This window comes from Lathyrus oleraceus, chromosome 5 (genome assembly GCF_024323335.1).
Source record: "Lathyrus oleraceus cultivar Zhongwan6 chromosome 5, CAAS_Psat_ZW6_1.0, whole genome shotgun sequence".
Taxonomy (NCBI): domain Eukaryota; kingdom Viridiplantae; phylum Streptophyta; class Magnoliopsida; order Fabales; family Fabaceae; genus Lathyrus; species Lathyrus oleraceus.
In genome coordinates this window covers 17,179,738-17,193,019 of record NC_066583.1, presented here as the reverse complement: position 1 = coordinate 17,193,019, position 13,282 = coordinate 17,179,738, and the positions used below count along the sequence as shown (strand labels likewise).

The 13,282-nt window shown below is 33.3% G+C and overlaps 1 protein-coding gene and 1 long non-coding RNA gene across 5 annotated transcripts; one reads left to right on the top strand and one right to left on the bottom strand.

Annotated features, from left to right (window-relative positions):
• The first annotated feature begins 3,648 nt into the window (after nucleotides 1–3,648).
• LOC127088327 (uncharacterized) lies at nucleotides 3,649–6,944 on the top strand. Of its 4 annotated transcripts, none has more exons than XM_051029260.1 (3): nucleotides 3,649–3,815; nucleotides 4,359–5,099; nucleotides 5,376–6,944. In XM_051029260.1, exons 1-3 carry the CDS (start codon nucleotides 3,762–3,764, stop codon nucleotides 6,633–6,635), a joined length of 2,055 nt encoding a protein of 684 aa, XP_050885217.1. In that variant the 5' UTR covers nucleotides 3,649–3,761; the 3' UTR covers nucleotides 6,636–6,944. The 4 variants fall into 4 exon arrangements, with proteins under 4 accessions (XP_050885217.1, XP_050885216.1, XP_050885215.1 ...); XM_051029259.1 differs by having other exon boundaries at nucleotides 5,169–6,944; XM_051029258.1 differs by having other exon boundaries at nucleotides 4,359–5,306.
• LOC127088330 (uncharacterized) lies at nucleotides 6,479–7,913 on the bottom strand. Its single transcript, XR_007790189.1, has 2 exons — nucleotides 7,742–7,913; nucleotides 6,479–7,553 (listed from the first exon to the last, which is right to left on the bottom strand). It is a non-coding gene; the product is annotated as an uncharacterized LOC127088330 (long non-coding RNA).
• Between the last annotated feature and the right edge of the window lie 5,369 nt (nucleotides 7,914–13,282).

Below are 13,282 nucleotides of genomic sequence, written 5' to 3'. Positions count from 1 at the left end.
TAGTCCAAATTATATTTTTTTTGAAAAATTATTTCTCAAATATGATTTTTATGGAAAATTATTTGAAATAGTTTTAAAATTAAGTGATTTTTTAAAATTTTAATATTTAAAAAATAATTAATAATAAAGTATTTAAAATAATATTTTAAGAATACTTATTCGAACCAATTTTTCATAAAAAAATTTATTTTAAAAAATTGTAAATTCTTTTAACAAAATTTATAACACTAAAAATCATATTGAGAAAAGGCTAAAACAAACCTACTCTATATTTTTTCAATTAATGATTAAATTTTAATCTCTACAATAAAAATAATAACGAGAAGTGTTTTTCTTATTTGATTATGGATTTCAAATTCAATTTGAATCGTAGAATTAAAAGCTGTCAACTTAAAAAAAATAGAACGAAAATGTTTTGTTGTTAGAGGAATGTGTTTTGAATAGTTTGAATTCTAAAATTTGGATAGTTTTTATTTTATTTTTTAATTATGAGAATTTTTAAAAGAAATTAAGAGTATTAGAATAAATAAAGACTTTTATCCCTCTATTTTTTTATTTTTTTTTAATCTCCTTTAAAAAAATCATTTTTTATCCCTCTTTTTTACTCCCTCCGTCCCACAATTATTGACCCATTTAGAATAAAAAAGTGTTATAAAATGAATGATCTATTTCAATTTTTAACGTATCTTTTCTAATTTTATCCTTTAAATATTATTACAATACATAATAATGGTATTTTAGTAAAAATATTATTCTTTCTATTTTATTTATTTCTGTCACGTCATTTAAAAATAAAATAAAAAACATTTTAAATTATCATTTATATATTTATATTCTAAAATTTTATTTATAATATTATTTCCAATTATATATTAGTTATAATGTTGCGAAATTGAAATTTTCCAATTATATATTAGTTATAATATTGCAAAATTGAAAACTATGTTGAGGAATGGTCGAGCCCCCAAACTTGGAACAATTTAATGTACCAATGTATCAGGAATTCAATTGTTAATAATTTACAACCAAATATTAATATAGTAATTTAAAATCTACATAATATTGTTAAATTTGATGTTGCCTAATTGTTAATTTATTCTTCAAACGTGGTGTTGTTCTTATATAATTTGAAATTTGTTCAAGCATTTTTTTTGCTGGGTACTATAGATTAAGTTTCCAAAAAGAATTGACATCATAGAAACTTACTAATATTTATGTAAAGGAGTTCCTGCTTTTGTTATAATGGTTTTGATTGTTATTTTAATTATGCAGATTTTAAATTACTATATTAATATTTGGTTGTAAAATATTAACAAGAGAATTCATGGCACTGTTGGTACATTAAATGTAAATGGTCTACAGTTTGGAAGGTTGGGATTTCAATTTTGCATCAGCTATTATATAATTGGAAATAATAATATAAATAAAATAAAATTTTAGAATTTAAAAAATATATAAATAATTTTTTTAAAATGACTTAGCAGAAATTGTGTAACATGGGATGGTAATTTTTTACATGACATGGAAGAAATTGTGACATGATACCACATGGTAATTGTCACATATCATGTTAATTAAACAAATTTGAAAAGGATTAAAAAGCTTCTTTTTTAAATGAGGATTAAAAATTTAAATAAAACTAAAAATAAAAGCATGAAAAATACATTTACACCGAGCAAAATCACAAAAAATATATTAGTCTATCACGAATGACTTTAAAACATAGCCTATATTTTTGTGTATCTTGGAATTTATTATCACCTGTTTCACAAGGGGAAAAAAGTTTCATTTATATTTTTACTTTATTTAAAAATATTTGTTCTCTTTACATTATAATTTATAAATATAGTATTTATTATTTTTATTACTATTATACTTATTCAATTATTATATTAATTATAATTAAAAATGTTTTAATAAATGATAATAATATATCAATAAAATTAAATAAATATAATTACTTTAAAAAAATGCATATATTTTAAACAAACAATTTTTTATGAAACAAATACTTGTTTATTTTATTTGGAGGGTTTATGTTTCCTTAACTTTTTGGTTGAATCTATTCCAATAGTAGTATTATGATTAGTGAGTTTGTTAGTCATATATTTCATCTATGTCTTTTTACTAGTATTACTTCCAATAGTAGTACTACAAACATTTGATAAAAAAAATACTACTCCATTCAAACATTTCAAGTTTTTGGCTTATAAACATTTATTTATAATAAAATTTGACATTTTAATATCAAATCAAAAAATGCAAAAAAATTGAAGTTATCATGTGAGGTTCCTTTAAGAAGCTATGCATGCAAGCCCTTTCATTTGATTGTGTCAGTTTAACTACCTAAGCAAGCAAGTCTTACATGTAAACTTGTCACATTAACTATTCAAGCATGCAATCTATTCACGCTATTTTAGAGTTTCTTGTGAAACTATTTTGTCTTTAAGCCTGAATTCATTGTTTCCTATGTTGGTAGCAGAAGATTCATTAAACTCATTACAATAACCAAAACATGAGTCATATTCATGATTTATTTTATTTGGAGGATTTTATGTTTCCTTAATTATGACAGCTTAGTTGAGAACATGCAAGCTCCTGCATGTGACTGTGTCAGCTTAACTTGTCACATTAACTTCTTAAGCATGGTAACTCTACACACTGTTTTAAGAGACTACTTTGTCTTAAAGCCTGGATCTATGATGTTGTAAATTCCTAGGATTTGGTAGCAGAAGATCATGCAACTCGTTATAATAACAAAAAAAATCAGTCATATTCATGATGTATACTAGTCTGACCAGAAACATAGAATAAGGTTTTCCCCTATATACTAGTCTGCTCTCATGCACAAAAACCAGAAACATAGGATAAGGTTTTCCCCTTCTAACACAGCATAGGTGAATTTAACAAAATTAAACTATTATTGTGATTTCATAGTTTTGTGTAAGAGTTTCACGTGATACTTATTACTTTTTCTATAGAATAAAAAGATTAAAAACTGATAATAATGACCCTTTTTTACTCAGGATTACTAGTACTATACAAATTTAACAACTCTATTCTTATATAGACAAAACATTGATACTATGGATTTATTTGATAAAACAATAACCTATATTTGATAAACTACCTTTCAGCTAACAGCTTTTTTTTTAATAAAAAATATTAACACTGTGTAAATTTTGAATCAAGATAATAGAGGTACAATTAAGAGAAAAAATGAAATTATGTGTGATTATCTTTATTTCTTCTACATTTTACAAACAATTTTAAAAATACAAAGAAGATCACAAAACCAACTTATAAAGGTGTGGACATGTATAAAAAGGAATTATTTTACTGCATATGACTCATAAGACAGCAGCTTAAATTTACAAAACTAATGTAGCTTAAAAATATGAAATGACATAAAAAAATTATTAATATTTTTTTTTTTATATTTCAATTAAGATTACAATCATAGAATTGAAAAAAAAAGGTAAATCATAAATTACTTGAAATAATTTATCAAAATAAGTTATAAATTGATAACAATAAGCTATAAGCACATGAAAAATAACAGTCACCAAAGAGATTATTTTAACATAAATATATAAATTATAAGAAATGAACTAAAAACTTATAAAATAATTTTGTCAAACAAAGTCTTATGGTTATTTGTACTCTTTCTTCTTACTTGCCTATAAATAGCTCAACTCATTTCCACACCAATGCATATTTCACAGCAGAACAGTTTTTCCACAAAAACATAACAGAAAGAAATGGCACACCGAGTTGTTATGTCTCTACTCTCATTTCTTCTACTCTTGTTGATTGTGAGTTACTAACTTTCCTTGCATGCTTTTATCTTTTACACTTACATTTTTCATCATCTATTTATCATAATAATCTATCATTTTCATCTTATGTTTTACACCTACATTTTTCATCATCTATTTATCATAATAATCTATAATTTTCATCTTTATTTGCAATTGTGCATGGATGTTAAATTTAATAAAATTCAACATGTTCATAATCTATCATTTTCATCTTTATTTGCAACTTTAATGCATGCTTCTAAGATCCTTCTTCTTAGTTGTTTTTCATGCATTCAACAACACTCAGAATCGAATTGTTCTATATGATTTAACTAAATTATGAGGTTTTTTTGCTGTAATGAAATTAAAAATATTCCACACACTATTTCTTAAGTTTCAAATTATGCATCTATCTCCTATATATACACAGTGAATATTTATTCCATGTAGAGCAGAATATGTCTCATAACACACTTGTGTTTTTTTAGTCATATATACCATAAAAAAATATAATTAACTTATCACTCACTAATATCCTTTTATTCAATTGTATTGTAGAATGACTATGGAAGCTTTGCAAGAGATATGAACCAAATTGATCAACCTTACCTTGATGGCTGGCTAAAAAACACTCCATTGAAGAACCAAAAATCCTCCCTTAATTCTGATCAGGTTTACCTTGATGGATGGTTGAAAGATATCCGAGATGAGAAAACAAAAACCAACTCTGACACCAATCAAGTTTACCTTGATGGATGGTTGAAAGACACCCGGGCCGAGAAAGAAAAAGTCAATCCTGACTCCAACCAAGTTTACCTTGATGGTTGGTTGAAAGATACCCGAGGTGAGAAAGAAAAAGCCAACCCTAACTCCAACCAAGTTTACCTTGATGGATGGTTGAAAGATGCTCGAGGTGAGAAAGAAAAATCCAACCCTGACTCCAATCAAGTTTACCTTGACGGATGGTTGAAAGATATCCGAGGTGAGAAAGAAAAACACAACTCTGACTCTAACCAAGTTTACCTTGATGGATGGTTGAAAGATACTCGAGGTGAGAAAGAAAAATCCAACCCTGACTCCAACCAAGTTTACCTTGATGGATGGCTAAAAGATACCCGAGTTGAAAAAGAAAAGGTCAATCCTGACTCCAACCAAGTTTACCTTGATGGGTGGTTGAAAGATGTCAGAGCCGAGAAAGCCAAAGCCAGCCCTGATTCCAACCAAGTTTACCTTGACGGGTGGTTGAAAGATACCAGAGCCGAGAAAGTCAAAGCCAACCCTGATTCAAACCAAGTTTACCTTGATGGATGGTTGAAAGATACTCGAGTTGAGAATGCAAAATCCAACCTTGATTCCAATCAAGTTTACCTTGATGGATGGTTGAAAGATACCAGAGCCGAGAAAGCCAAAGTCAACCCTAATTCAAACCAAGTTTACCTTGATGGATGGTTGAAAGATACCCGAGTTGAAAAGGAGAAATCCGCCCCTGACTCTAAGCAAGTTTACCTTGATGGATGGTTGAAAGATATCCGAGTTGAAAAGGAAAAATCTGCCACTGATTCTAAGCAAGTTTACCTTGATGGATGGTTGAAAGATACCCGAGTTGAAAAGGAGAAATCTGCCCCTGACTCTAAGCAAGTTTACCTTGATGGGTGGTTGAAGGATACCCGAGATGAGAAAGCAAAATCTACTCCTGACTCCAACCAAGTTTACGTTGATGGATGGTTGAAAGATACCCGAGCTGAGAAAGCAAAAGTGAACTCTAACTCTAACCAAGTTTACCTTGATGGATGGTTGAAAGATACCCGAACTGAGAAAGAAAATTCCAACTCTAACTCCAACCAGGTTTACCTTGATGGATGGTTGAAAGATACTCAGGCAAAATCGAACCTTGACTCCAACCAAGTTTACCTTGATGGATGGTTGAAAGATACACGAGCAGAGAAAGAAAATTCATCCCCTAACTCTAACCGAATTTACCTTGATGGATGGTTGAAAGATAGCCATATTGAGAATGCAAAATCCATCCCGAATTCCAAGCAAGCTTACCTTGATGGTTGGTTGAAAGACTCGCGTGTAGAGAACTACATGAAAAATGGACAACACTTGGAAGAATCGAACGGAAAACTATCTTCAAAAGTTGACCATACGGAAGCATTCAAGGTAGCTTTTTTCAGCCTAGATGATCTTTATGTGGGAAATGTAATGACCTTGCAATTTCCTATTAGAGAATATGCCCCGTTCTTGCCAAGAAAACTAGCTGACGAAATTCCTGTCTCCAAATCACAAAGTCCAAGCCTTCTTCAACTATTCTCACTCACAAAAGATTCTCCTCAAGGTGAAGACATGATAGATGTAATTAATCAATGTGAGTCTGAACCCAATAAAGGGGAGACCAAGGCTTGTCCTACTTCTTTAGAGTCCATGCTTGAATTTGTTCATGGTATTATTGGTCCCGAGACTAATTATAACATTCACTCGACTAGCTATCCCACAACATCAGGTGCACCTTTGCAAAACTACACTGTTTTGGATATCTCAAAGGATATTTATGCTCCTAAGTGGGTAGCATGTCACCCTAGGCCTTACCCATATGCCCTTTACTATTGCCACTACCTAGACATAGGGAGTAAGATCTTCAAAGTTCTTCTAAAAGGTGAATATGGAGACATAATGAATGCTTTGGGAATTTGCCACTTAGACACATCTGCCATGAATCCTAATCATTTTATATTTGACTTACTTGGAATGAAGCCTGGGGAAGGTCCATTGTGTCATTTCTTCCCTGTTAAGCATGTCTTATGGGTGCCAAGCCCATCAAATGCCACCAAGTGAATAAAAGGAAACTAGTTCATATAGGTTAGTCGATGTCGGTCCCAAAACTTTTCATGTTGTTCCTATGCTTTTAATTTCTATAATTTTGGTGTCCTGTAAGGTCTTGGTTATGCACTAAATAAGGTCTTGTTTTTAGAAACGAGATAATTATGTTGGCGTCTCTTTAGTTTTTCAAACTTAGGTAGTTGTTTGTTAGACCTCTAAGTAAGGAGTTTAGAGCAATTATCTTAGTGTTATTATGTGTGATTTGTGGGTTATCCTTTGTATTGTAATTCTGTTTGTATTAATGAATATCAGATATCGTCTCAACTCTGTTATGTAAAGAACTAGTATGAATCACTGTTCAATCATGATAATGACAAGGAAAATAATAGGCTCTATATAGACAATGATTATGGAAAGACTAAGTCTATATCATATTCTATTGGGTTAAATTGAAGCCAACTTAATTAATGTAATACTTATTTGAACAATCGATCTAATCATATATTAACGACTCACCTTGCAAGTAGAATCTACATCCACTCATTCGCTGGTTTGGTTAAGATTGGTTAATTTGCCAGAAGAGTATTGGAGAGTGAAAACCCTTTTTGAAATTGCAAGTGGGGCATGGGTTCCCATAGCTGTGGATGAATCAACTAGGCAAAAAGAACATTTGGCCATTACGGCAGAATTCTTGTGGAATTGATGGTTGAAAGGGAAGGATTCGCTTTTTTCATTGCAATAACTGTGGAAAAAACTTCTAGCTATTAAGACATAGGAGGGACAATTCTGTGTAGTTAGCAACAAAAACCAGTCTGAGAAACTTCATGAAGCAACAATCATGTTCAGGGAATAAGAATTCTAGGAATCCAGCTCATACAGTGACCTTATAATTGGTAGGTTGAATGCAATGTCTCATATGCCTCCATGGCACACCTAAAAAATAAGAGTTCCAAATTGGAGTTCAAAAAGAATGAAGAGAGATAAGATATGAAAATAAACAATACAGAATGTATCAATCGCGGTAAAGAGAAGAGATATACTGCGACGCAATTCTATGAAATCGGAACCTTACAAAAGCTATAAGAAGGAAAAATTGAAAATGAAAACGGAAGAAATGGAACCTTGGGGAATTGAGATTGAGTTGGGGTTTGGGAGTTGAGTTAACCGAAAAATGGAACTTGTTGTTTCTGGTACACCAATGGCATAGCGGTCGGTAGCCCTCAAAATGTTGGATTGATTTGTAATTACCATCTCTATCTGTTGTATTGGATTCATTATCATGTAATGGAGACTTTTGTATCCTCTGCAAATATATTTTTAAATGCTTTTGAATTGGATGGAATTAATATTTAGTAGTAGACTACTAGTCTCTTATTGTTCGGTTCTGCAGAATTCTCTTACACCTCAATAAAAATTTATAACTTAGTCTTGATGTTAATGTATACATCTTAGATAGCATAACAATTCAATTAAAATACTTGGACCTTTTTTTTTGTATATAAGAAATGCAATTTTACCTTTATCTATTGTATATGAACAAGATGAATGGGCCAACTCTTGGGCTTAATAAAAATGTGATTTTTTTATGTTGAGTTCTTCTTAAATAAAAAAAGGAATGGACCAACCTATACCCAAACACTAATGGCCCGTTAAAAAATTCTAAAGATTAATTGAATTCTAAATTAAATCGAAATTTCTAAAATTAATTCGAAACTTCTAAAATTAATTCGAAATTTCTAAAATTAGTTTGACAAAAAATGATGCAATGATTTCTAGAATTAATCTAAATCTCAAAAATCGATTTGAATCTCCAAAATCAATTTGAATTTCAAAAAAACAATTTGCAACTTCTAGAATTAATTCAAAAAATGATGAAATGATTATGGACATTCATGCTAAATGGAATGATCAAGTACAGTTCCACATGGAAATTCAATCAGACCCAAATTCAAATTCGAACACATATCATGAACCATATATATACAATGGATGACGCAACCAATGAATCCAAGACTATTATAATATGCATCCTAATGGGTGAATGACCTTGACTGAAAATGGACCATGGCCAAAAAAAATGAATGGAAGTATGAATGTGCTAATGAATCAATGCACCAAGCCACGTGGAATCAAGAATCAAATGATTGATTTTGAATGAACATGGATCCAAGAGTGAGGTAAGGTATGAAACCAAACATATTCCTGGTTCACAAGACATATGCCAAACTCCAAAGATCAAGGCATGCTCATGCTTGATCAGATGCATCAAGATAAGTGATTTACCATGTAAGTGAAATGGTCTACCACGGTTATAAAACAAAAGATTAGGGTTTGATGGCTCGATCCACCTCAAATTGCTGATGAACTCTAGTATCCACTAAGTGCAAACACAAATCCAAGAATCCCAATCACCTGTCTCCTTGTGTTGAACCATGCTTATGCAGATGAAATAAATACTTTTGATGATATGAAAATGATTAGGGTTAGTGACCTACATGATCATTGTGAAGGGTAGGGTGAATTTTGGGGTATGACAACTGCCCCTATTTAATATTCTCGGACATGAATATACGGATCGCTACGGCTTCCGGACAGTCAAGGTAGGAGGGGATTAAATACTAGAATGTCGGGAAATTTTCCCACTATGAACAAATGGAATGGAATGTGAAGATAGGTCACAAATAATCTCAACACTGAGGGTATGGAATGAACAAGCTAATCTTTTATGCAGGGCAACTGTTGGGGATTGGAAAGTTATTGGGTAAATGGGTATTTATGAAAGGTTAGATATGTATGACTTATAATATGCTAATGCAATATGATTGATTTTTTTCTTTTTGTATTTCTCTTAGCTTTTCTTTTCTCATTATTTTCTCCTTTTTCTTTCCTTGCCTCCACTATCAAGCTTTGGCATGTAACCGATGATCGAGGTATTCCCGCAAGATTCCACAAAGGTAAAAGAACCAGGTATTTGCAAAAGGCAAGTACCACTGGGTATATAGAGTTCGAAGTGAGATCTCCTGCAAAAGGCAGAGAGACATCTTGCAAAAGGCAAGTAGCTTAACTGAGAAACGACTTTCTCGTGCAACGGGTAGCAATGGCTCCTTAGCACAAGAAAATGGAAATTTCCCAATACAGTTAAGAAAAAGGGAAGGAAATATTTCTCCCACAAAAGATGATGAGAACTTCTTAACAAAAGGTTAAGAAGAAAATGGGAATGAGGGACGACCTCGTCGGGGAATATGATTTTCTCGCACAACAAGTAGCAACGACTCCTTAGCACAAGAGAAAGGGGATCTTCCAAACAGAAGGTTAAGAAGAAAGATGGCCAAATTTGTCACCCAAAAGGTAGTGAGAACTCCTTAACAAAATGTTAAGAATAAAATGAGAATGAGATTCTCGTACAAAAGGTAACAGGAATTCTTAGACACAAGGTCTGCTGGGGATTCTCACACAAAAGATAGTGAGAACTTCTCAACTAAAGGTTAAGAAGAAAGGTGGGAGGGATTTATCATACGAAAGGTAATGAGAAACTTCTCAATAAAAGGTTAAGAAGGAGCATGAAGATGAATATGATTTCTCATACAAAAGGTAATGAGAAACTTCTCACCGGAAGGTTAAGAAGATATATGAAAAGGATTTCTCATACGAAAGATAATGAGAAGCTTCTTAACGAAAGGTTAAGAAGATAGATGAAAGGAATTTCTCATACGAAAGATAATGAGAAACTTCTTAACGAAAGGTTAATAAGATAGATGAAAGGATGACCATCTCATACCAAAGGTAACAACGACTCCTTTGCAAGAGAAAATTTCCATGCAAAAGGCGGGTCACTTACAAAAGGTACGCAGGTTTAGGAATAGAAATTCTCGGGCAAAAGGCTGAGGAGACTTACAAAATGTAAGCAACTGGGGTGATAGTCTTTATGCAAAAGGCACAAAAGGGACTCACAAAAGGTAAGCAAGAAGGGAAGTATCTCCCATGCAAAAGGAAGGGGATACTTACGAAAGGTAAGTAGCGTACAAAAGGTCACAAATATTTAAACAAGGAAAAACAAAGAGTGGGATAGGACCTGCTAGGTAAAACCTAGACTTAAGGGGATTTTCCAAACGAATCTGGGTTTTAGCACACTCTGACAGGTGGGGAACTTTGCAAATAGGTATTAAAACCTCATATCGTCCCTCTGGCACAACAACAGGGATGGAGTTCTCAAACAACAACTACCCAAACCCCAGGACTCACCAAACCTATATCAAGCGTTTTAAACAAACAGGAAGCAAAGATCTGACAAAGGTATCCTACTCGTGCAAAAGGCAACGAGGGGGGGCATGATTTCATGCACAAAGCAACGAAATAAACTCATGAAAGATAAATTATCTCAATTATCTACTCCAAGCGAAAGGAAAGGAGAGCTGGCACAAGGCCGGGGGGAACTTACGAAAGGTAAGTGACTGATGAAATATTAAAAAGGTACTTGCAAAAGGAAACACAAAGGAGATATATTTCGGGAAAACCTGCGGGGAATACCACTCAAGAGTTTTATGATAATGTTCTCAACTGGGGAGGAAGGATGTCTCAATGGAGGATTCTTTTATGCTTTCGAGAAAGACTTTTATGCAGTTATGCACATTTATTTTTGCAAGGTGTAATGCTTCATCTTGACAGAATATGCTACGTGTTTCATGATGCAATGATATGTAATGCAATATTGTTCATGTAAATGTAGATGCAGTTTATGCAATAGTGTGGATGTATTTGGTGTTGAAGGCGTGGTTGGGGTTTTGGTTAGGCCCTTTGTGGGGATCTGACTTCCCAACATCATAGCCTCCATAGATACCAGGAAGGTAACCTTGCAGGATCTGTACCATCCAGAGCATCCAAGCTAGGTTAAAGCCATTGGGCTAGCTGTTACTTTTTGTGAAGAATTATCCGAGTTAGGGTAAGCCCCACGGGTTGACAAAGATTCTCTGTGTAACGGGACACCTTGTTTGGAAATTATGGTCATCCTTCAGACACTTTTCGAGAAAAAGCAATCTCATGTTTACTTTGAATACTTTATTATTATTTCCCCAACATTTTCAAAGCATTGTTTTTTAACAAATATATTCATCCGTGCAAACAAGCAGAAAAAATAAAAAAATATCGAGCATATTTGGATGACAACACTTTTTGTTGATGAAGAACCCATAAATGGGCAATTTACAATAGGAAGCAATTCCTTAAAGAGGTAATTGCGAGAGAAAAATAGAAAAAGGACAATGGCGATGGTCTGAGCATCCATTAAGTTCCCATCTTGCTATAGTTCATATGTCCTCAAGGATCCTTTTTCTTCGCCTCTGAATACGGTGATTGGATCGATTCTCTCCCTTTAGGGTTTCCACATTTGTAGAGACATAGGTATAAATCCTTCATAGACTGCAGTTTCTTGCCTTTTAAATCCCTAATCTTTGGCTAGACTTCCCTTTCGGGTTTTCAGCCTACCGGGATACCCTTTTTTGTCTAAGTTGCCCATAGGGTGATCAACTTAGCGGGTTTATTTATTTCTTTTGGTTTTATCCCTAATTTTTTCCTGGACCTTTTTCTTTTTGTGGTCCACCAGAATACCTTTTTTTGCCTAATTTGCCCCTCAGGGTGATCAACCTAACGGGTTTACTAGGTGAAGTACTTTTTCACTGCGTCTGCATTTAACGGGGATGGGAGGTCGTCACCATCCATAGTTGATAAGATTAAGGCTCCTCTAGAGAATAACTTTCTTACAACGTATGGTCACTCACAATTAGGTGTCCATTTTCCTCACGGATCCGGGTGAATCAGCAGAATCTTCTTTATCACCAAGTCTCCAACCTCAAGATTTCGAGGACGGACCTTGCTGTCGAAAGCTCTTTTCAACCGCCTTTAATATATCTGACCATGGAATATGGAAGCCAGAAGTTTCTCGTCGATGATATTAATATGATCTAACCTCACTTGCACCTATTCAACTTCATCCAATTTGACATTCGTTAATATTCTTAAAGAAGGAATCTCTACTTCGATGGGCAGCACTGCATCCATGCCATACACTAGAGAGAACGACGTTGCCCCAGTGGAAGTGCGTACCGAAGTACGATATCCATGCAAAGAAAATGGGAGCATTTCATGCCAGTCCTTGTACGTTTGTACCATTTTCTGAATGATCTTCTTGATATTCTTATTGGCTGCCTCAACAACTCCGCTCATCTTCGGACGATATGGTGACGAATTGTGGTGTTCAATCTGTAACACCTCAAAATTTGCCCTCCTCTCTTGGGACTAGCTTAACATATTGCATATCATTTTTAGGACATTAGTCATTGCATATTGCATATCATGTGGTTACATTGAACAAGTCATCCTCATAGGTCTTGGAATGAAGATAAGAGTTTGGGATTAAAGCCTGAGGGTTTATGGACTGATCACTAGTCATCTGAGGATGTGTGATTCAAATTAGGGTTTCATGGTTTCTCAAGGAGATTGAGCTTGATCTTGGTTGAAATGATACATCATCATCATCATGGTCTTGTTATCACCAAGAGATTCAAGAGATTGATCAGACACCTTGAGATTAGGGTTTTGACCACTGGTCAACCCTAATCAGTTGAATCAGTTGTATTGGGCCAATCAGGGCATGGCAAGGAGATGGG